A 25,673-nucleotide genomic window follows, 5' to 3' on the forward strand; every position below is an offset into this window, starting at 1 on the left:
ACGTTGTGTTTTCCTAGCATCACTGAGGCACCATCAGAGGTCACCATTCTCTGCATGTCCAGTCTATGTTTGGAGTAAAACTGAGTTATTGCCTGCACAATATGCTGAGAAGTGCATGCTGTCAACTGGATAATGCTACCAAATACAGTTTTATAGCTGACATCGTTTTCCTCCCTGCATTTGATATATATGACTAGCATTTTGTGTAGTGTTATGTCTGCGCTCTCATCTCCTATCACGGTATGTCAGGGTTTTTAACCTTACACATAGTGTCATTCTGTACCATCTTAGTGATTGAGTTCACAAATTCAAAGGCATAGTTTCTGCTCCGCCAGTTTTCTGGCACACTCACATACTTTCCACTAATACTTTGCCACAGTTCTACTTATCGTGGATTAGTAGAACTGACAGCATTGATGCATTCATTTTGATGGCAAGTAAAATATGGTTAATGAGAACTTTAACTTGCTCAGGGTCAGATTTCTTTGTGTGATCGCTCGTTCTTTTTCTCCCGGTCGTTTGCGCTCTCCCGCAATAATGTACCAATCCCTTTTCCCATCTTGAGTTTTCGAATAATTCCAACAGCATTCATATGACTTTTCTGCTGAATGTGTCATTTGTGGTTGTCCAGCTTCCATTTAGTCCAGGGGTCGGCAACCCGTAACACCCAAAGAGCCAACACTGGGAGCCGCAATTACTTTTTGACGTCTAAAATAATAAAAAAGGTACCACTGTATATATTGCTTTTTATTACCTTTACACTTTGTATAAATAAGTGTGTAGCGTGTTGCTTCTGAAATTCACAAAGTATTACAGAGAAAATTAATCTTATTTAAATGATGAACTCATTTTGAGCTTTGGGCTTTCAGATCGTGTAGCGGAGCCTTGACCTGAATTTTAAAAATAAATCGGGAAAAAGTCACTGTGTCAGTAAACAATAAAAAATAAATGTTTGCAAAATATCTTCATAAATATCTATTTTATCTGGTTTATGGGACTTTTGCTCCTGAACTTCTGCGCACAGCATCTGCAAATCGGGACTTTACCAGCTGGCGGGTATACCGGCTTCCACGAGTGTGACGTTATTTTGAGCGGCGAAAAATAAAAAATATCATTTTATTTATATTTCAAGATCACAATAATCTTCCAACTTAGAACTAAAAGTTAAAAAAAGGAATTAACACAAATGGAATACACTTCAATCAAATATTTATGATTTATTTCCTCAAGCCACTCCGGGGCCGCGGGTTGCCGACCCCTGATTTAATCCATAGTCTGCATGTTTTTCAGAGCAGACCTTTCTCACTCGATTCCATTTTCGAAAATAAAAGATCTCACACAGTTTCACCGCTTGTACTTCTGTTTGCACATTCTCCGACAGCCATTCCGACTTAAAAGAACCGCATTTCTAGTTTACTTTGGTTTGGTGAGTGGACGTATCACATTCACTGCCCGCTCCTTTCACCTTGATGAGGGGTTAGCATTAGCGTCACTTAACTCCGCAACACTGTTATTATTTTTATATAGCATGTATGGGCAGAGCACGTGCTCATGTACTGTCAATGCCGTGATTGGCTGCGTAGTGTAATTGCATCGTATCGTATGATTGGTTGGACACCTGTACCTCAAGGAGTTACACAGCAAAATGACACCAAATAAATGTTACATATCTAATGCATTTGAAATGCGCTCACTGCGCTGGATAGGAGAGTGTGCGAGCAGTGCGCAATTACGCAGCTTAGAGGGAGCATTGCATAAGGCTAATCACATGGTGTGTCTTGGTTCAGACAGGTCAATTGACAGTCTTCAAGTAGTCTACTGCATGTTGTGGATTGTGGAAGGAAACTGGAGAACTCAGGGAAAGCCCACAACACAGGGATAAACATAAGCATACTAACTCCACACAGAAAGGGATTCACTGTCTGAATCAAACCAGGAACCTTCTTGCTATGAGGTGGAAGTAGTAACCTCTGCACCACCATGCGACTCATTTTAATTACTATGATGATGATGATGATGTTCCAGTCATTTTCTTATAAAACACCTCAAGTTTCATAATGAGACCCCAATTGGACCCAAGCGAGTGATTTCCTTTTGCAGGTCACTGGAAGGGAAGGGCATCTAATGTAATACTTGTGCTAAATTTAATAGAGGTCGTGCCTCACTTGCCAATCTTAAAAAGAAAAAAATGTCAAATGTAAAAAAACAATTGTATGGTAATATTTATCAGTGATTTGCACTATAAAGGCAGTTCAAATACTGAGAAGAGACTTACAGTAAGGCTGCAGACTGTTGAGCCTCAGCATAGATTGCGCAATGACAGCTGACTGCAGGCATGCTCTGCACTAAGACTGTATTGCTGTCTCTCTGTATGTCTATTAAAATGTTTAAACACTTTTGCTGTATGGACTACATTTCCAATGTACAGTGCTTTTTGTCAACAACTGTATGTGTGTTACTAGGATCTTGTGCTTAGCGATCATAAAACAGCTGCCAAGAGCCACTAAGTGAGGCGCGCAGTTCTCTGCCTCATGGAAATCAGTGCCTCACCAGCCATGAACCTCACTGCACGTCACTGGCTTGAAGTATGTTAGCTCTGGTTTTTGGGTAGGAACTACTTTGATCAAAGATACTGGTTTGTCTCATTCTTCCAACTTCCAACTTTCTAACTGGCAATAGAGAAGTTGACGGCAGTGTGGAACGGGCAAGCAAACTTAACCTGATCTTAAACAAATTTGATACCACGGCCCCCACAGCACTCCCCAACCCAGTAACCCTACCCGTCCCAATCCCTTGGCTGCCCCACCCTCACCTCTACAGTGTACGTCACAGCTGTCGATGTTAGAGGACAGATGGGGAAACGCCACTCCGGCAAGCCAGCAGGCCTCGATGGTGTCGGCCCTAGGGTGCTCAAAACCTGTGCCACTGGACACTGCGGTGTTCTTCAGCATCTCTTCAATATGAGCCAGAGTCTGGCGTGTCCATGTGATGTGGAAGAGGTCCTGCTTCGTTTCTGAGACACAGACGCCACAGACCAGCACCTCTAAGGTTTACAGACCTGTGGCACTGACCTCCCACATCAAGACCCTGGCCCATGGTCAAATCACATTGCTACCTTCAATGCTTTGGTTTGGTGGGGCAGCATCCTGAGGGTAGCAGATGCTAACAGCCTAAACAGGCTGGTCCAAAAGACCAGTTTTGTGGAAGTGATCGGTGTCAGATCGGAAAATGCTTCAAAAAGTGAAAGCTTCTTTAACAGTGAAACCAACCAATTCCATGACTTGCTGGTCAGACACAGAAGTTCTTAAAGCACCAGACTGACTGCACGACAATGCACTCCAGAGCGCCACAGGGAATCTGTTATCTGTTGGCTTACTTAGAACTCATTATATACAATAATTCCTTCTGTATAATAACCCATATACAATGCTAATATAGTGTAATATCCCAAAAGTATACATTAAAAAAACAAAAAATACTTTTTCATGATATTCTAATATTTTGAGATAGGATTTTTGAGTTTTCTTAAGAGGTAAGCCATAATCAGCAATATTAAAATAATAAAAGGCTTGCAAAATTTCAGTTGTTTTGTAATGAATCCAGAATGTATATTTTGGTTTTTGTAATTGCATTACAGATGATACAGAACTTTATCACAATATTCTTATTTTCTGAGACTGTCCTGTATACAGACAAACAACCATTCAGTCAGTCACTCATTGGAGGCAATTTTCCCAATGTTTTCTAATTAACTTGCTCCATGTTTTTGGACTGTGGGAGGAAACTGAAGAACCTGGACAAAACCCACTCAGATGTGGGAAGATCACGCAAACTCCACACAGAAAGGTTTCAGTGGACGCAGAGGGAAAGGACTTGGAGAAGGAGTCGCCTCCCTATGGGGCTGAAGTTGTCGAAAGTTTCTTACCTGAAGAGACCTGGGATGGGCGAGATTCAATCGGATCTCCTCAAGGTTTTGTTCATTCAGTCTCCCCGATCTGAACCAAAGGGATGTTTCGTTATTGGAATTCTATAGCAATCACAGATTCTGGCGTTGGCTGTCAGGGTACTTCCTCTGGGCTTGCCCTTAAGGAAAGGGCGACAGGGGAAACAGTCAAAGTGGCTTGGGTATACGATCAGATGATCCTGGACACCTACCTGGAGGCCTTCCCAGGTAGGTGTCCTACCAGGACCTACCAGAGGGTCTTACATCTCATGGCTGGCTTGGGAACACTCCCTGAGAGGGAAGGCTGCAACCCAACCTCTGATAGGTGGCAGAAGATAGATGGATTAATCATAAAAATATTGATTAGATGAATTAGTCGAGGAGTTAACAACGTGTTATTGTGGTTCCAAAGATGGCAGGAGGCCCTCAACGGCCAAAAAGAGAAAGAATGGAAATGAAAAGAAGTTTGTCAACTATCATGTCTTTCTCAGATGTTCAGGTTTCTTGCCTTTTTTTTTAGCCAATTTATTGTGTTTAAGAGTAGAGAGAATAATTTCTACTGAAATGAATGACCTACAGCCAAGAGTTAGCCCTGAACCAAGGCAAAATTGTGACTGTGACAGGTAAAAACTTTTCTCTTTCAGGACTATTTACTGCGCTGATGCTTGAGCTGCCCCAGATCAGGTTAGGCACCAAGTTAGGCTATACAGTGTGTGTGTGTGTGTGTGTGTGTGTGTGTGTACGTCTTTGTCCTAAAAAAAAAAAAAAAACAAACAAAAAAAAAAACGAACCCCAGCTTACTGTTCTGTATATTTCCTGTGCATCTTGTATTTGCAAGTGTTATTTGCAGTGCTTATGTCCTCTATTGTAAGTCGCTTTGGATAAAAGCGTTTGCCAAATGTAATGTAATGTAATGTAATATAATGTAATATTTTGAAGTAACTATAATTCGCTCTTAATCTCAGCAGCAATCATGTCACAGACTCACATCATGATGCTTGGCTGAAATTAGTAAATGACTGTAAACAGTGAAACAAAAAGAGAAAACGTTTTGACAGTTTTAAATGACTTTATTATCTTGTGTTATGCAGGTAATGCATCTTTTCTTGATGTTTGCTTGTTTAATGTTGCTGTTGATGTTTTTTTTTCTCGACATAACACATTTGTACAAACCAGTTTTACAAATATCAATAAACTGAAGCCTTCGAGGCTAACCTGGCAAAACCTATTATCAAATTTCATGGAGACAAACCAACATCATTAGAAAAAGATTTACAAATGAGATGTCACTACAAAATATCAAGAAAAAAAAGTTTGTGACAAAATATTACCAAAAACATCTAAATTTGTTTGGTATCAACCTTTTTCATCTCAAACCATATTAACATTTTTTTGCTTTCTTCTTTTATATGCTCAAAAACAAATATGTTATGGTGCAGTGATAAAAACTAAACAAACAGCAATTTCCAGACACAAAGAAAATGAGCAAGAGGGGTAATACCGAGAAAAGCAGTACTATGGCCAAGAACTGAAACATGCTGTACACAATCTCAGAATAAACACACACAAATACGAGTCAAGTAAAAGGCAAATATAAAAATTATGGATAATAAATTAGATTTACATATTGACTTCTGCGTGTTAACATACTGGGAGAGACACTTGAAAAAAAAAAAAATCAATGAACTGAAATTCTAAAAAAAATGAAGGTCTTTTTTTAAATTTAAGAATGTATGTACTGAAAGAACACAGAGCAACTCCACCAGAAAACATCTCATATCCACAAAATTAAATAGTTTGAGCCCCTCCCCCAATTCCATATTCTTTCTCTGGCTCCATCCCATTTCACCTCCTGGCTACACTCTGGCCTCCACTCCTTTCTTCTCCAAAAACCTGACTATGACGTTCCCTCTGTACATCAGCTTGTGTTAAGGCAATTGTGGTACATTGGTCACATGCAGTAGCAGGTTAAAGGTCGGGTGGAGAGGAGTCTTCAATGAATCCAAATCACTTCACCAGCACTGCTGTCTAAAGAAACATTGGTCTTAAGAACAATCCGCCTAATGTGAAATCAAACATATAAAATTGTCATCTGATGGATGGCAGGGAACGACTGAACTAGCTCTGTTGAAATTACTTGAATTTTTGCTGAAGGTTTGTTCAAGCTACAGCACTGATATCAGATGTTGTACCCATTCTTTCGACAAACTAGCTTGTTTGAACAAAAAAATCTCCCCCTGACAATGTAAACGTTTTCACAAGGATTGTCATTATCGTATTGCTTTCACCACAAAAACACAGTCGTAGAAAGCTAGATTGTTTTTTTTTTTTTTTATAAAGAAACCTTTTGTCTAACGGCCACTGTGCCAAAATAGGAATGCATTATTTATAAATCTTATTTATATGTGCTTTTTCTTTTTCTATTCCTCTTTTTTTGTTGAAAGAATTATTCCCCCATCTTCTTCATTAACAGTTTGTCCGTCAAGTGGTCACAAAAGATTTTTTTACACCTGAATCTGATCCAGGGACTAAACCCGGACCATGAATAAAACTTAAAATTAGGTAGTTCCTCTTCAAGACAAGATGCGAATACAAACACACTCACACTGTTCACTGTACCCCACCCTTCCACACACAGGTCATCCAAAGACTGCCTATGCAATAACACTGCTCTGCAACAATCTTGTACCATGATTAACCCTCATCACGTTTTGACAGGTGTGAAACAGGAACAAAACTTTGTGCATAGAAGTAGCCGTTGGTACGATTTAAAAAAGTCTCTCAGTATTTGATCATTTCAGACCTTGTAAGACAGATTCAATATTCCTTTCCCTACCATGCTCTGAATTATAATATTAGACTCATTTTTATAAGTCTCAAACTAATGTTGAGTATATCTAGATTCAATTTTTTTTTTATTATTAAAGACTTGCTTTTTAATGTTACATTGGTATTTTTGGGCTTTGTCCATTGCATGTTCTCTCATTTTGAGTCCTGTTTTATGAGAGAGCAACATATCTAAAACAAATAAAAAAAAAAAAAAAAAAGAATTCAAAAAGTAGCCTTCTCAACAGTCCATGCTCCGCGAAACTGGAAGCCGGCTTTCTGACAATAAATGGGAATGAATTGTCTATTCGTAATCATCCTCCTCCTCCTCATCGTCCTCCAGGTGATTAGAAGTGGTGGGTGTTGCAGGGGCGGAATCACGTGACAGGGTTGCCACAGCAACTATTTGGGGTGAAGCACCAAGGCCCTCCGGTGCATCATCCTCCATGTCTTCTGTTGTGATGATTGCTACTGCAGCCCCACCCTTTTTGTTCTGATGGGTCTTGATGTGCTTAGATAGGTGGTCGCTGCGCATGAAACGTTTGGAGCATTCAGGACACGCGAATCGCTTCTCTCCTAGATGTAGAACATCAGAAAATGAGACATGTGACTAAAATACAGTAAGAACGATTCATCAAATTTGGTGAGTAGGAAGTTAATGATGAGACTGGGGGTAACAGCAGCAGATCCTTACGGAAGAAGCCAGAATATCAATTGCTATGGTAATCCTCAGAACATATATATCTCATTTGAGAGTGTCTGTTATACTGACAAGTAAGTTGACTTTTATAAAGAAAACAACAAAAAACTTTAATCATTTAAATGTGAAATCTTTCACATCAACACCCTGACCTTCATTTATTTTTTTCTTACTACTTAAAGGTCACTTCTGTTGATGCTGTTCCAGATTTAGGGTGACTTTCTTGTTGATTTCAGCTTTTTCAGCCTATTATAACTCTAGAAATTCATACAGTTCACATTTGTTTCATTTTTTTGTGTCCTCTCCTTGTGGTATAGGGCTTCGTTCGTCCCAATGATCCCAGGAGCACAATTCTGGCCCTGGTAAGGTCACCCGGGCCAAACAAGGCGAGGGACAAAACAAAGTGCAGTTCAGAGGCCCCCTGTAAAAAAAACAACAACCTAAGCTTTCCCTAGCCAGGATGTACATCACTGGGCCAACCTGAGGTGGGGAGTACATGGCAAGCATCTGGTGCGACAGGGAGCACGGCATTCAACTGGGTAAACAAGGGGGTAGCCTTCCTCTGACTTTGGATGGGGAGTCGGGTTCTGACTGTTTTTTGGGCCTATGTATCGAACAGCAGCTAAGAGTACCCACCCTATTTGGAGTCCTTGGGGGGTGCTAGAGAGCACTACTGCTGGGGCTTCCCTTGTTCTGCTGGGAAACTTCAATGCTCGCGTGGGCAACGACAGTGAGACTCAGGCATGACAGCAGAAAACCCCCATGATCTGAATCCCAACAATGTTTCGTTATTGGACTTCCATGCTCATCATGGGCTGTCCAAGGACAAACACCATTTTAAGGCAGCACATATGTGAACTTGGCACCCGGACATAGTAGGCTGTAGTTTGAGGATCAACTTTGTGGTCAGGTCATCTGACTTGCAGCTACAGTAGGACAGAGCTGTCAACTGATCCCCCCCTGATGGTGAGATGGCTCTAATGGGGGGAGGGGAAGTATATTGGGCCTGGCACGCCAAGACATATTGTGGGGACTCAGGAGGAGTGGTATGCTTTTTGGTCCTGGTTTCGGAACAATCGACCAGCTCTTCACCCTCAGCAGGGTTCTGGAGTACACATGGGAGTTCACCCAAGGAGTCCACCGTGAACTGGGAGAATAGGGGTCCTGGAGTATGGTGTATGGATCCCCTTGTACAGGCCATTTGTCCCTGTATGACTGGTGTCAGAGCTTGGTTTGCATTGCCGGTTGTAAGTTGGATTTCTTTCCTTAGACTGCGCCAGGGCGGCTATTTGTTACCAAACTGGTCATGACCCTTATGGAAAGAAGTTTTAGGTGCAGCGGGAGGATTAGAGGGATCTGGTCTAGTGACCTCAGGGTTAGGTCTCTGCTTTTGTACTAGGTGATGTGGTTCTGTTGGCTTTCACTGAAGCAGTTCACAGCTGAACGTGAGGCAGCTGGGATGAGAACGAGCACCTCAAAACCCAAGGCCATGTTCCTCGGGTGGCATACCCTTTCTGGATCAGGGCTGAGCTCCTGACCCTAGAGGTAGAATTCATGTATCTTGGGGGTCTTGTTCACAGGCGAGTGGAGTGAAGACAAATGGACTCAGCTTTAATTTAGACCATCAGTCTGCCATGATATCGAAGGAGCCGAGCTGAAATTTAATGGTTGAATTACGTACATACCCTCACCTCTGGTCAAGAGCTGTAGGTAATGACTGAACAAATGTGATCAAGGATACAGGTGGCCAAAATGAGTTTCCTACACAGAACATCAGGGCTCTCCCTTGAAGGCAGGGTTAGAAGCTCAATCATCTGACAGGGGCTCAGATCGGAGCTACTGCTCCACTGTATTGAGAGCAGACCGATAGGGCGACTCGGGCATCTAGTCAGGTTGCCTCCTGATGCCTCCCTTATGAGGTGTTCCAGGGGTGTCCCAACCCAAATAATTGACACAACGATGGATGATATATTGAGAAAATTCTGATGATAAATTAATTTCAAAATTAGCCAATATTCAGTATGCAGAATGTTTTATTACCTGTGTGTGTTCGCCTATGTCTCTGTAGCTCGTCGCTCCTGGTAAACCTTTTGCCGCAAAAGATCCAGTTGCAGACAAATGGTCTCTCACCAGTGTGCCAGCGCAGGTGGGCTCTGAGATGGGATGTCTTTCCGTATACTTTTCCACAGCCTTCCATGTGGCAGATGTGTTGTTTTTTCTTTGTCGGGTCCCCACTGCTCCTGAAAGAAGAGCTCAAGTCAGATTTTTTTGATTTTTTTTTTCAAATTTTACTGAAGCACCTATAATTCAGGAGTTAAAATCAATTTGAAAAAAATGGAAATTGCCAAGATTTACTGTGATCATAAATAAAAAAGACATTGGGATGTTCAGCCTCAGATTTCCTGCTTGGTTAAAGTGTGTTTTGTCATTAATCAACAAAAATACTTGTGTAAATGACAACAGGTAAAAACATGGTAGTATTCAAATGCTGGCATACATGCTTTAATAGTTTCAGAGTATGGTTAGATAGCAGAATGACTGCAAGTGTGCAAGTGCAAAATAAAAAAGGGGTGTACTGATTTAGAGTGTTAGTAAAAGACACAAACAAATGTGCATCCAGCTAAAAAAAGAAATCGATAATAAAACTTTGAGTAATACCTGTTACATCCAAGAACATGAGTGAGAAATCAGTGCTTTTGGTAAAACAAGGAGAACAACAGAAGGCAGTGAGAAAAGATTGTGAAATACAGGTTTACAGGCAAAATAAAAGGGGTTCATCTTAAATAATAGGTAAATAAATGGAAAAAAAAGTACTCTCAATTGCGCCTGTGTCTTCTCATACATAGACAACCTGCAGCCATCCGTAAACAACACACCCTTATTACCATCTTTACCATCTATTACCAAAATATTATTTTACATACAGTCACAACTACTGTAATTAGATTCAGGGTAAATCACAATGCATGTGCCAAATCAAAATACAAGCGTTTATGTCTCGGTATCTGACAGTATCTGATCTGGGTTAAAAATAACCAAGACTACGTAGTCATTAAGACAAATATACCAAATTGGACTTCTTCATGCATTGCATTGCCTACCGTATTAGATTAACTTTTCTTCATTATGCACTTTTAGTAGCGTCTGCTTTCACATTTGACTGTAGGAGAGTCAAATGCACACACTGTTGAAACTTTCTGGAACTTTCTGGTCTGATGTTTACCAGACTAAATCCATTCCAGCATACATTTTGACTATTACTTAATGTTATGAATCAGCTGAGTATCTGAAGAGTAGTGATGGGTTTGGAGAGGGAAGGATCAAGCAATGAACAACTAATAAATATTATACCCCAAAATTATTGCAACTTCCCTTCCAGGAAAGTCTTGGTTGCGTCTTCAAGGGTAACCACAGATTTGTCAGATGTTTAGCAGAGACTATTTTCTTTACATAATGAAGATTCTGCATCAAACTGCTCCTAAGTTAGTAAATTACTATGAGAAACTGGGAAAAGTTTTCTGGAAAGAGATAAATCTTCTGTTTTTCCCATCTACCAGTAGATTTGGTCCCCTTATATTTCAAAAAGGCTAATATTCAAACGGCTGATATCTCAATACTTTACAAAAATCAGATCTTAATAATTGAGATGCAAAGAGCAGTAAATGTTTAAGCAGGCTAAAATCTCTACAGACCTATTGGCATTTATCCTGAAGACTCATCTTGCAAATCTGGAGGCAGTTAAGATGAAAAGAGATTAGGTTTGGCAAGTATTCCATCACTAACATAACAATAAGGAGTGCTATAAGCGAGAGCAAACTTGGTCCATAAAAAAAAATGAAATTGTTCCATTAAAACAACTTGAAGATTGAAAGACATGCATGTTGGCTATCATTGATTTATTGAAATTGAATATATGCAGCGTTTATGATCCAGTATGGAGGATGTGATCTTTTTCACTCTGCTGACAAACATTGTTGCATTAATCCAAGGCATTCTATGAAAGGTCTAGTTATTGAGATTTAGGAGTTAACAAAACCCAAGGGTAATCAGGACACTTCATGCTTCTAAATCAGGGGTCACCAACATGTTACTAACAAGCACCACAAGCCTGTTCTAAAAATAGCTCACCATAGCACCACTTACTAGTGAGCTGTTTGTTTTTAAATCACACTTGCCTTGTGTAAATTTGAAAATGACAATATAAATAAATAAAGTAAAAAGTGTTTCATATTAGATTGAGAAGGATTATAACATGCATAATCCACCTGCCAAAGTGGAGAGGTTCTGTATGATCTATGCTGATGCACAGACCCGTCAGCTTGTGTTAAAACAAAGCAACCTACTTGCAGCCGCACATTGCGTGGGTTTTTTGAATGACTGTTCATAAAGGGGACATTGTTGGTCACCTTTCAAAATGTCAGCAGGGGTGAAGAAGGCCCAGCAGCTACACTACTTCCTCAGGGTGCTCAGGAATTCCAACCTGGACAAGAAGCTGCTTGTGACCTTCTACCGAGCAACAATTGAGAGCATCCTAAACACAGCCCATAAAATCTCAGGCCGCTCTCTACCCGGTCTCGAGGGCATTGCCAGCTGTTGCTATCTCAGCAACGCGACAAACATCATCAAGGACGATTCCCACCCCGGCGACCACCTGTCTGAGCTTCTGCTCTTTGGCCATAGGTACAGGGCACACAAAAGCTGCAGAAACAGGAACAGCTTCTTCCCCAAAGCAATCACAACACTAAACCACCACAAACAAATCCCCACATAACCCTCCACGCAAAACTCAATGTCACTCGAGTGCAATAACTCACAGTGTATGATTTATTGTTTTGCTTAGTCAAGCATGTAGTCGACAAGTGGGATATACCTCATCTTGGAAAATTTACAAGAGTTGCATTTTTACCTTCCCCTTTTGTTATTGTCTCCTAAATCATGCGCCATTACAATTTTGCTGTGTTTTTGAAATGCAATGATAATTAAAGTCAATTCTGTTCTAATCTAACAGACAGCTCTGCTCTAATCTAACAACTGGACAGTGTTGGACACACACTCATTATTTAGGGCCTAAATAATGAGTGTATGTCAACACAGGCTGGTTGATTTTTACATTTAACACATCTTGTTACATTGGAACATGTGACGATTTGTTAATCATACTGCAGATTTGGTTATAGATTAAATATGTGCTACGATTGATTTAAAAATCTGACAGTTGATTTTTATATGCTATATAATTGAGAATTTGTGCAATTTGTGCAAACATGGTGCACCGTGAGCTGCCAACCCCTCTGTGAGCTGCCACCTTACCGTGGTGAAAGGGATTGTGTGTCCCAATGATCCTGGTAGCTATGTTGTATGTATGCCCCCGGAAGGGTCACGCAAGGCAAATAGGTCCCAGGTGAGACACCACACATAGTGTGGCTCAGAAGACCCCCATGAAGAAGAGAATCATTGGACAGAGTTTTCCCTTGCCCGGACACAGGTCACCGGAGCCAGGCTCGGGGATGGGTTGCTTGGCAGCGAGCCCCTGGTGGCCGGGTCTTTACCAGTAGGGTTCGGCCGGGCACAGCCTGAAGGAACGACAAGAGTCCCTTTTCCCCTGGGCTCACCACCCACAGAAAGGGTCAAGGTGGCTGAGTGCAGTGTGAGACGGGTGGTAGCCGGAGCAGGGGACTTTGGCGGTCCGATCCTCGGCTGCAGAAGCTGGCTCTTGGGACATGGAATGCCACCTCTTTGGCGGCGAAGGAGCCTGAGCTAGTGCACAAGGCTGAGAGATACCGACTAAATATAGTCGGACTCACCTTGACACACAGCATGGGATCTGGATCCAGGGCTCTCGAGAGGGGCTGGAATCCTGAGAGGAGCCAGGCAAGTGTGGGCATATTGATTGCCCTCCGTCTCGGTACCTGCACCTTGGGGTGCTTCCCAGTGGACGAGAGGGTGGCTTTCGTCCACCTTCAGGTAGGACGGCTTCTGAATGTTGTTTGGGGCTATGCACCCAACAACAGTTCAGTTTACCCACCCTTTTTGGGGTTTCTAGAGGGGCTGCTAAGAGCACTCCTACCAGGGACTTCCTCACTATGCTGGGACACTTCAATGCCCACGTGGACAACGACAGTGCGACTTAGAAGGGCATGGTTCGGAGGAATGGCCACCCTTGATCTGAACCGAGCTGTTTTTTGTTATTGGACTTCTGTGCTCGTCACAGATTGTCCATAACAAACACCATGTTCCGTTATAAAGGTGTCCATATGTGCACTTGGCACCAACACACCTTAGGCCACAGTTCTTTGATCGACCTTGTGGTCGTATTGTCGGACTTGCAACTGCATGTCCTGGAATCTCGGGTGAAGAGAGGGGCCGACCTGACAACTGATCTCCACCTGGTGGTGAGCTGGCTCTGAGAGTGGGGAAGGATGCAGGTTGGACCTGACAGACCGAAACGTAATGTGAGGTTCTGCTGGGAACATCTAGCAGAGTTCCCGGTCAGAGGGAGTTTCAACTCCAACCTCTGACAGAATTACAACCACATTTCGAGAGACGGGAGACATTGAGTCCGAGTGGGCCTTGTTCCATGCTTCCATTGTCGAGGTGGCAGACCGGAGCTGCGGTCGTAAGGTGGTCAGCGCTTGTCGGGGCAGCAACCCTCCTGCTGTGAGAGATGCCGTCAAACTGAAGAAAGAGTCCTATCAGGCCTGACTGGCCTGTGGAGCTCCAGAGGCAGCTGACATGTACCAACAGGCCAAGCAGTATGCGGCTTCGGTGGTTGTCGAGGCAAAAACTTGGGCGTGGGAGGAGTTTGGGGAGACCACGGAGAACGACTTCCAGTGGGCATCGAGGAGATTCTGGTCTACCATCTGGTGGCTCAGGAGGGAGAAGCAGTGTTCTGTCAACACTGTGTACAGTGGGACCGGGCCACTGCTGACCTCAACCCGAGACATTGTGGATCGCTGGCAGAAATAATTCCAAGGCCTCCTTAATCCCATTGAAACACCTTTCAATGAGGAAGCAGAGCCAGCGGACTCTGGAGTGGGCACACCTATTTCTTGGGCTAAAGTTGCTGAAGCAGTCAAAAGCTCTTCAGTAGTGGGGCCCCCAGGGGTGGATGAGGTCCCCTGCCACCTTACCGTGGTGTTCCTCAAGACTGGGTGCTGTAGGGCTGTCTTGGCTGGCACGCTTCCATTGCATGGATGTCAGTGACAGTGCCGCTGGACTTGCAGACCAGAGTTGGAGCACACCCTCTGAACCCCCTTTTTAAAAAGGGCATATACTCCAGCAGTGCTGGAGAAGGGGATTCACTAGGTCGTTGAACCTCAGATCCAGGAGAAGCAGTGTGGTCTTCGTCCTGGACGTGGAACAGTGGACCAGCTCTTTATCCTCTGCAGGATCCTCGAGGGGACATGGGAGTCCGCCACACCAGTCTACTGGTGTTTTGCGGACCAGGAGAAGGCATTCGATCGTGTCCCGTGGGCAATCCTGTGGGGGGTGCTCGAGGAGTATGGGGTACTGAATCCCGTCGTACGGGCTGTTCGGTCCCTGTATGATCGTTGTCAGCGCTTGGTCCGCATTGCTGGCTGTCTTGACCTGTTTCCGGTGAGAGTTGGACTCCGCCAGGGCTGCCCTTTGTCACCAATTCTGTTCATAACTTTCATGGACAGAATTTCTAAGCGCAGCCAAGGCGTGAAGGGGATGTGGTTTGGTGGCGGCAGGATCGAGTCTCTGCTTTTTTCAGATGACATGGTTCTGTTGTCTTCATCAGGCCATGATCTCCAGCTCTCACATGAACGGTTTGCAGCCGAGTGTGAAGCGGCAGGAATGAGGATCAACACTTCCAAATCTGAGACCATGGTGCTCAACCGGAAACAGTTGGAATGCCCACTCCGAGTCGGGGAAGAGGTTCTGCCTCAAGTGGAGGAGTTCGAGTATCTTGGGGTCTTTTATCTCAGGGTAAATACTTTATAGATTTATGGAACTACAGTGTTGCATATTGACATCTGTATGCTATGTTGTTAAATCATTGTTGATTGTTATTTTGAGAAATCACAAACTATTAATAATAACATATAATTAAACGGAGTGACACGGTGGCACAGTGGTCAGCGCTTGGGACCCTGGTTTGATTCCGACAAGGGGACCTTTCCGTTTGAAGTTTGCATGTTCTCCCCGTGTCGGTCTGGGTTTCCTCTCACAGTACAAAAGCATGCAGATTAATTGGAACAAATTGGAAAAATTGCCCCGACTGAATGAGTGAGTGAATGGTTGTTTGTCTATATATGCGGCCCCGTGATTGACTGGCGACCCGCCCAATGACAGCTGGGATAGGCTCCAGTATCTGACGGAGGGCTCTGATGAGTGCCATGCACAACAGTGCCTCCCTGAGTCTGCATATAGCACTGTCAACCAACACAAGCCACCCTTGATACACTCCAAGTACTGTGTCTATGCTTTAGACAGCAGCTAAGCAGGTCAAATAGAATGGAGAGCCACCCCTGGCCCCATACCGCTCCCACGATTATTTAATAGGATGGCAAAATGGTCGGAACAGGCAGGGAGGCTGCGCTCCTCCTACCTATGGACTATGAGTTACTGCCCTAGAATAGGGGTGTCAAACTCACAGTGTACATATACAGTGGGCCAGGTAGAGGGCCAGACTGGTTCAATGTTTTTTGAAAACTTAATGAAATGACATTATTGTTCACATTGAACCTGGAACTAACAAAGCCTAAAAGTTATTGCCCATGAAAGAAAATTAATCATCAGATGAATTATATAAGATATAAGAAAAACGAATCAAATTCAATTCTTATGGCTCTATCTGCAACTTTCCTAGAGTCAATTCAAGTGAAAACTTTTTTTTCTACAGTCAAACAGCCATCAAATAATTTCCTGCAAAGAAAAATCAAATGTTCTGTAATAGCAGGAAAGATGAAACTGAAAGTGCATTAATGCTCAGTTTGCTGCTCTGTGATGCTCACTAGTCGGTGCTCATCACTAGTCTTTCATTACATCCACATTGTCTCAACACAGAAGACACACCTATGACCTTTACATCCGCAGACATACAATACACTCTGCCTTCCACCTGCCTTGAAAACCTCTATTTTCAAAGTCCACCTTTCGTTTAGTTACTTTTGGGGGAGAGAGGGAGTCCAAAGTTGATATGGGTGAGTAGCTAAAACAGGTTGCTGGTGATCAATTGAGGAGCGGACATGCACTCGTGGGCCTGTGATTGACGTACCGGTTTGTTGGACTTGTAGTATCATGACGGGGCATGCGATATATAGTCCAGCTCTAATAGTAGTTAGAGATTATCTTCCAGTATAAAGATAATTCATTCACAGGCCGGATGTGGCCTTGAATTTCAAAAGTGCCTTAGAAGGTATAGCTTGACCTGGTCCCAACTGAGCAGCAGGGCCGAGGAGCTCTCACCAGGGCACTTGAGAGGCGAACTGCGATCCATATAAACCATTGTAGGGAGAAACTAGCTAACTGCTAATGGAAAGCCAGGACACCTTTGCCACGGACTTGTAGCTGCATACCTGACCTGCTTCCCAAGGCTCCGAGGTGCTACTCAAGAGGAGCTTGCTCCACATGTCCTGCAGTGACAAACGCCGGGCTTACACCTTACTATTTTCCAGTCGCAGACATAAAATTGTCAGTCATAAGTAAAACTTTGGAGTCATAGCAGAGTCTTAGGAGAGTTGCAGCACTCCCTCATCATCTCAGTCATTAAGTGTGAGTTGGTAGTCTTAAGTCTTACCTCAGTCGTCCCTAGTCTTAGGGCTTACGACAATATCGAACATGTTTGATATTATTGCAAGTCTTAGCATCACATCACTGTAAAGAGTGATTCAGCAACCAATAGATAAGCTCCAACAAAACCAGAAAAAGGAAACCTAGTGGATAAACAATCACCAGGGCGGTATTGGTGGCGGATTCTGATTATTAGACTGAAATGGCAGAGGCTCTGCAAATGCCCGGTGAAAACAGTGCAGGGTTGCAAAAAATTGCTTTAAGAAACTAGTTGTAGTTTTCCACGAGATCTTTCATAATCTTTGCAAAGTCGTTTCATGTGAGACCCGCAGTCTTTGGTCTAAGACTACACTAAAACTTAAAACTGTAAAAATGAGACTTAAGATGTGAGTTGATAGCTTTACTCGAGTCTTAATAAAATCTTAAGTCTTAAGGTGTAAGCGCGGCATAACACTGGAGATATAATATAATACACCAACATGTTCACCTCACCATGCTTGCTTCTCTTATTGAAGCCCTTAGTGAAGGTGAATGAGCTATGGCATCGTACGGCCTGCTCAGCACGCCGTCCTCTCCCTGCAGACTCAAATCAGAATGGCTGATTTCAGTGACGATGGGGCAGAAGAGGTTCACCAGGTCCAGAAACACCATCAACACTGGCAAGGACCCACGGAGATAGAGGACTGACTCTCTGAGGTGGTGTAATGAGTGTGTATGTCAGGTCAAGGATTGGAGATTGTGCGCGACACACTTTCTCCTTATTGCCCTCTTGCACCTTCTACTCCGACAGCTACAACCTAGACTCAGTTGAACATGTCTGTTCCCCACTTGTGCCTTGGAAATGAGCGCTGGCTACCAGTACAGGTACAGATGTGCTGATCAGGGACAACGGAACCCAAAGGTTGGGGCAATGTATCGCACAGACGGGGTGTAGTCACTGATTTCTGGTGCCACTGCAGAGGTTCATGGGAAAGATGTACTGGTTCTCAATCACTGCTGTTCTATGAATATTCTTGTGAAGTTATGAGTAGTAGTAAAGGAGTCATGGGACAGTTGATTCAGGGTTACAGACTCAACAAGCTCATCTGGAGAGCTGGATCTGTCCTGGGAGTGGAGCTGGAGTCTGTTGTGCAGGTGTCAGAGAGGAGGATGCTGAGGAAGCTCCTCAGCATCATGGACAACGTCCATCACCCCCTGCATGCAACACTGACATCTCTGTCAGAGCTCTTTCAGTCGTACATTGATACCACCAAGGAGCTCCGCTGAACGCCACAGGAGGTCTTTCCTACCTGAGGCTATCAGACTTTTTAATTCCTCTTCCCTCAGCCGCAGGGAATCTTCAAATCTTTGTACTTAAGACCTTTAAACACTTTATAGCCTTGACACTTTGTAGTTTTATTTGTATTTCTTATTCTCCCTCCTTTTTTTTTTACTGTTTATACAATTTCCTACTATTATCTATTATTGTTATGTTTTACTTGAAACTGTGGCACAACAATTTCCTTCGGGATAAATAAAGTTTTTCTTATTCTTATTCTTATTCTTATTCTTACTACAGAGATGCTGTTTGTTGAAATCCAGAAATCCAGCTCCTCTATGATGTTCCAGTAGTCTTTTTAATAATAGCAACTCTCTGTGGTAGTGCAGTGAGTATGGCTGTGACAAAAACCCAAACTCTCTGCCTGAGTCTGCTTGACACACCTGACTCCCTCCACACTCTGTCACTTTCCAGCACTGTTAGAAATTTTTGCGAACAGAACTGGACTCTGTCAGGAGGGACAGCGAGAGACTTGACATTACTCTACTTCAAGACCAATCACGATTACTGACGAATTAATTAATCACTGGCTTTAAGAGGTTCTGTAATATAATTATTAGATCCACAGAGACAGTAAGTAGCGTCTAAAGCCTTCATAAGAGGGTGAGATAGTAACATACTCTGGATCAAGAAAAGGCACTGAAAAATTGGAAACAAATAGAAGTTCAGTTGAAAGAAAAATAAAACAAAGTGGCGAACTTTACACGCGCTGAATTGGTATTGAACGTTTGTTCATAGAACAAACGTTCAATGAAAACTTGAATAACAATAAAACATAACTTAACATAAATTAACAATGTTTATCACTCTACCTCAAATTACTTTTGAATTTCTCAAAGATCATCTGCAAATTCCTGAAGTGTAATTCAACCACTATTAATTTGCTCTGGAGAAACATTGTAATTAACTGGTATGGGAAAATAAACTTCTGAACATGACATACTCCAACCTAATTATATTGACAAAAAGGCTATATTTAAAAAAAAAAAAAAAAAATCAGTGGTACTTTAAGGTTTTTCCCCTCTCAATCAATCATCTGTAATTTGAGATCTGTTGGTACCTTGACTCTCCATCCCTGCAATTTGGACAGGAGCACGCGACGCGTCGAAGCCTCTTGCTCGGCTGTCCTTCCTGGTCCGAAGAAGTTTGAACGGATCCAAGCTGGTCAGGACTCATCGATGAACCTGTTGCAACGCTGCCCACAGTGACCGTCACAGGGGAAGACTGTACTTTGACTCCATCTTGACACTGTGGTTGACCTGATGGTAAAAATTACAACCTCGATCACTTAGTATTCAAAAACAAAACCTGAATTTTCTGTTGGGTAATCAGGCTGACTAAATGACAATGCTGATTGAGTTTAAGACTACAGCAGAGATATACAGATGTGCACCACATTAGCATTGTCAAAGAATGAAATACAGCAGAGGTCCCTGTTGTAACTTATTATCGCAATGTTAACAATGGGCGAGCATGGAAAAATATTCTTGTTCATGGTAATAATGAATAATATCATCTTCTGCAACAGCAAATCATCTTTTTTCATCTTGTTCTGCCCTTTGCATCTTCCTTTAGCACACCCAACGACTGTTTGTCCTCCTTCACCACATCCACAAATTTCCTCTTTGCTCTTGATGCAATTCTTTTTCAAGGCGGACTGGGGCAATTTTATCATACCTACAACCACATCACGTCTTAGGTAATGTAAGCCGATTTTTCAGTCATCAATATAATCAAACCTATTTAGAGCTGATAATGAAGTGTTAGGAAAGCTGTTGATTCAGTGCCGCGGTCTGTTACCATTACAGTTGTTCTGGCACATTTACAGAGGAGGGGTAATCAATATACAGGTAGAAGGAATGCAGAGGTGAGAACTACCAGGCTGGAGGCCTCGAGGAAGACCAGAGATTTATGGATGTAGTGAAAGAGGACATGAAGTTAGTTTGTGTAAGAGAAGAGGATACAGAGAATAGGGTTAGATGGAGGCCGGTGATTTGCTGTAGTGATTCCTGATGGGAACAAGTGGAAGGAACAGAAGAGGTCTGGAACCGTTACCGGCTTTGCCGAGCGCAAAATTAAGACGAGAAAGACAATGCCTCTTCATTACACGTTAGCCGAAAAACACAATAATGTGGTCCTCTGTTTGGTGCGACACAGTTGGGACACATTGATGTGGTTCCTCTTTATTAATGTGAAAAGCAATTTTTATGCTATCCTTCTTTTGTATTGTATGTTCACTTTAAAAATAATTCTCTTTCTGTCTCACTTTTCAAATATGTTGTCTTTGCCATTTAATTTCAATTTTAAAGCAATTTCTAAATGTACTCAACAATTATTATTTAGTAAAAAATGTAATTGATTTGATAGAATTTCCACTGCTTTATAAAAATTTTTTAAAAAAGATCACAAAGCCTTCACAAACAGTCCTAGTGCACCTTACCCTGTAGACTAGCAATGGTGAGGGGCACACCTTGAACCTGAACCCCGGCACTTCCCAGCCCTGCGATGCTGACTGTTGGTACCCCCGACCCTGGGTTGATCTGTGCTGCACTCGGTGTCAGGGGAGCTCCGCCTAAGGAGACGAGCCCTCCACTTCCTGTTGTTGTACCACCTGCCAAGGGGGCCAGTGTGAGCTGCTGTGGCACTGCTGTTCCTAGGCCACCCTGCATGGAGACTCCACTGGGTAACTGCAGTGCCTGCCAGGTGATCTGCCCAGATGGGGACAGGATGGGTGTGCGTATAATGACCTGGGCTGGATTCTGGAATGCCTGGATAGGCTGCAGTGTTTGTCCTGGGGCAAGCTGGAGAGTCTGAATATGTTGAGGTTGCTGCTGACCCTGAGCTTGAGCCTGACTTTGAGCCTGTGGTTGCAGCTGGATCAACTGATGTCCAACTTGGCCCACGATCACCTGCTGAATAGCTCCCGATGTATCCGCCTGGCTCTGCAAACCATTCAGATTCTGGCTTTGAGAGTCCAGCTCACCGCTTTGCGTTTGGTTGTCGGGTGTTCCGACGTCAGATCCAGCAGAAACCACTTGCGTCCCCTCAGGCATGCTGTCGCTTTCAGCAACCGGTGGTGTGGAGCTAGTCGATGCTGGAACCGGTGTTGCCCCAGACACTGCTGTTGACATCAGCTGGCTGCCATTGGCAACAGAAAATGTGCCATCAGCCGACTGGATAAGTTGCACAACGCCACTACCGCCAACATTATTGATCACAGGCAAAGCTAAGGTCATTCCGCTGAGGTGTATGGGTACTGTAGTCATTACAGGAGCCTGGGAACCCTGAAGAGTCTGTAGCTGTAGAGGAAAAGATTGAGCTGGGCGAATCTGCATCGGAACTGACTGATTGGCTGTACTTGTCAGAATAGCCTGCTGGTTGGCTGGCTGGAGAATCGTCTGGGTTTGCCCAGGGCTTGGGTTTTGGATGAGCTGGACTTGCTCGGGTAGGGCGCTTATGGATGCCGACTGTGCGAGGCTGATATGGATCTGCTGTCCTTCCGCAGTCTGTATGTGAGGGATGACCTGATACTGGACGCCGCTGCCAGTATTAGGCAAGTTCTGAACTTGAATTATCTGGAACTGCTGTTGCTGACTAGATGCGACACTGTTGGGACCGCATACTGCCTTCACCTACCCAAAAAGAGAGCACAAACAAAGCGGTTACGGGTGAAACGTTGATACACAACGACGAACAATAAGAGCACAGGCCACCGGCCGCCGAACCCCGTACCTCCTTGACCTTGCGCCCACCAGATAAACTGTCATTTGCCAAGGTAGATGCTACTGTCACAGCAACAGGCTGATTGGCATTCTCCTTGGCCATGGCAGGTGCTGCTGGTATGATCTGCCAACCGTTTCTTGTGAATTGAGCCGGGAGCAATTCCAGCTGCTGTGGGACCAGAGCCTGGCCCCCAGATGTGTCCACCACTATTTGGCCCTGAACCTGACCTGCTTGAACCTGAAGTTGACCAGCTTGGAGCTGGATCTGTTGTGCTCCGGCCTGTGCCCCCTCCACTCCCACCTGCCCGCCGATCTTACTGCAGGTGGCTGCTAGCAGAGCCAATGGAGAGGGCTGAGAGGAATCCTAGAGGAGACAGAAAAGAAGGGGGGCAGCAAAGGAATGGAAGGAGAATAATGGTTGAACAAGCAATGGAGGAATAGGAGACGAGTCATGGAGACAGAAACACACATAGGAGTCCTATGCATACTCAAACAATCAAGTGCAGCACATACGTTCAAAAAGCAATGACAAACAATGATAAAGGCTTGTGTGATTATGCATACGCACACAAACGATTTAAAACCTGGGAAGAAAATAGAAAAGTAGAGGTGGGTTGGGAAAACATAGTGGAAAATATGAAAAGCTAGAAAAAAAATTGAAAGAGCTGTCAGTGGAAGTGGGCAGTATTACAGGAATTGAGTGGGTGAGTGGGTGAGAACCACATTTCTCTTTTCTCAGAACACTGCAGGAAAATGCTGTCTTCTCTGCCTCTTTCTTTTAAAGGAACTAGGTCGCGGGCATAACATCTCTGAACAACACTGAGCAACAGCTTTAATTTTCAACTAAATAGCGAGGAAAATAACAAAGCAGCAATTTTTTTGTCGCACAGATGCATTAACAAAAAAAAAAACACAGCTTAAAAGACAACTGCCCGACCGATAATAATATCCAAGATGTCCAGAATAGTCAAACAAAGCTGACAAAAAAAAACTCCCATCGCTGTATAACCACATACCAAGCTGCAAGTCTTTTAAGATGAATCCAATAGCAGTAAAGAAAAAAAAAAAAAAACATCCTGATTCAATCACACTGTTCAGAAGTGCAGGGGCTGAAGTGTGGCAGCCATATAAACCTATTCATGAGGTTCTGGGCTGGATCTCAGCTGCACAGAAGCAGGAAGTGGAATTCACTAGAGAAACGCCCCCAGAGGTGTCTGGCTGGCTGGGAGGAAGGGAGGAGGGAGTACATTTTTGCCTACAAGCAAAGCAAAAGTAAAGATCTATAATGAACTTTTATTGCTCATAGTACCTGAGATCCAGACCCTTTGCCCTTTTTCGATGCTTTCCCTCCTTCTGTTCCAGATGATTCCTTCTTAGAGTCTGCAAGAGGAGGTTTCAACGTTAAGAGTAATAGCAGTTTTTTTTTTTTTTCTGATTGGAGAAGGGTGATGATGGGGAGTTACAAACTGGGTTAAAGAATAATAATGGCACCAGCAGGCAAAGCAATGGTGATTAATAGGCAAAAAGAACAGTAACCTGTTCAAAAATATTCAGGAGACTGGCAGCCTCCTAGCTGTCAGACGAGGGAGGGGGTGGAGATGAAGAGGGGGAGGGTACCTACCACTCATAACGCATTAATATACCAAGAGGAAGAGGGAGTAGTTCACGGTGGAAGGCCGGTCGGGTAGAGGCAGAGGATGGCCTATATGATCGGCTCTGGGCCGTAGCGGATCTCCCCGTTTCACGAAACCACCCACCGGCCGGGAAGGGCGGTGCCAAAGCAGGCACAATCAAGCGGCCGCGAATAACGGAAATAGCGCAGAACAGACCAACCGTTCTCGGGCCGTCAGCCCCCAACAAGTCCAGTCGTATGTCTCCTTTACCGAAGCAATAGTCCATAAACGAGAAAACTATCGCTTGTCAAAATAATATCCGCGGCGGAGTTGGCAATGTGACCGTGGAGGCCCACCCACTCCAATTTAAGCATCAGGACAACACCCTCTTCTCTGCTCTGCTTGCCGCCGCCGTTTCTACCACCGCACAACGCGGGGACACCTCCTCGCCGTCCGTCGTGCAGGCGAAAACAAAGCGTCACAGTATTTGTATTTTACGCGTGTTTTCCTTATTTCGTGCACAATTGATTTATAAGGGGAAGATACGGGGAGATAGCTGTGGCTTTTGTGGGCGGACGTGCTCCTCCCACATATTCAGATAGGACGACGGGGTTTGGCGTACGAGGGTCAGGATGGGAGTTGTATTTTGATGAAGCCTCGCCTTCCCGGATACGATTGGGCGGTTTAAACTACATTTCCCATGATTCTCAGTAGCGCCCTTTCGACCAGGGGAGGCGGCGTAAGCAGTCATGTTGGTGTGAGAGTGAGAATGGAGGGAGGTGACTTGTGTTGTTGGTGGAGGGGGAGTGGGAGAGGAGGCGTGTGCGCGTCTTTTATACCACTGTGCACTGTTGTGTCATAATAAAGAGAAAAAACAGCGGTAATGTGCATTTCCTAGTGAAATGCAAACCGGACGAGTGATAGACGCTATTTTGGCACGAGATAAACGCTATGTTTAGTTATAATTTATCTCAATAGTTACCATAACATTGTCTTTTTTTATCGTAACCTATGTCCTGATGCAGAATACAGTTGATTTTACACACACACACACACACCATTTCCTGCTGACATACATATATACACATTTATTTATTTATTTATACATGCACACACACACACACACACACAGGAGGTCTTTCCTACCTGAGGCTATCAGACTTTTTAATTCCTCTTCCCTCAACCGCAGGGAATCTTCAAATCTTTGTAGTTAACAGTTAAGACAATTTATATTTCATTATATTTCTTATTCTTCCTTCTTCCTACTATTATCCATTACTGTTATGTTTTTACTTGAAACTCTGGCACAACAATTTCCTTCGGGATAAATAAAGTTGTTCTCATCTCATTCTCATCTCATCATATATATATATATATATATATATATATACATATATAAATTCCCAGCTCCTCCTAATGTGTCAAGTCAGTGTTGTTGAGCAAGACACTGAACCCCTGGTGATGATAGACGGTAGCAAACTCCATGATTCATGCATCCATGGTGAGTTAAAAAGGCAAAGGGATTCCCACGAGGGATTAATAAAGTATATATTATTATTTATTAATTCTGATACAGCCTCAGGAGGTCACTAGCCAGTGTCTTTAGGAGCCGGTCCAAAGCCCAGATAAATGTGGTGGCTATGAGGAAAGGGGAGCCGAAGAAAAACTTTAAAAAATCATGCACAAATATGCAAATTGAACCTATGACTTCCATATCGGATCGGTCTGGGCCCGAGTTCACAGCGAGCGCCATTGGTGTCAATAACGTACAGAGAAAGAAGAGAAAAGACGGGGA

At 43.5% G+C, this 25,673-nt stretch overlaps 1 protein-coding gene across 2 annotated transcripts; it reads right to left on the minus strand.

Annotated features, from left to right (window-relative positions):
• Positions 1–4,992: 4,992 nt before the first annotated feature.
• Positions 4,993–24,385, minus strand: sp4 (sp4 transcription factor). 2 transcript variants are annotated; one of them, XM_086171410.1, is made up of 7 exons: positions 23,887–24,385; positions 23,575–23,645; positions 22,276–22,629; positions 20,984–22,175; positions 19,604–19,802; positions 9,510–9,709; positions 4,993–7,345 (listed from the first exon to the last, which is right to left on the minus strand). In XM_086171410.1, exons 1-7 carry the CDS (start codon positions 23,891–23,893, stop codon positions 7,074–7,076), a joined length of 2,295 nt encoding a protein of 764 aa, XP_086027536.1. In that variant the 5' UTR covers positions 23,894–24,385; the 3' UTR covers positions 4,993–7,073. The 2 variants fall into 2 exon arrangements, with proteins under 2 accessions (XP_086027536.1, XP_086027537.1); XM_086171411.1 differs by lacking the exon at positions 22,276–22,629.
• Positions 24,386–25,673: the final 1,288 nt, after the last annotated feature.

This window comes from Fistularia commersonii, chromosome 24, assembly GCF_037954325.1.
Source record: "Fistularia commersonii isolate RoL2024-O1a breed Wild chromosome 24, RoL_Fcom_v1.0, whole genome shotgun sequence".
Taxonomy (NCBI): domain Eukaryota; kingdom Metazoa; phylum Chordata; class Actinopteri; order Syngnathiformes; family Fistulariidae; genus Fistularia; species Fistularia commersonii.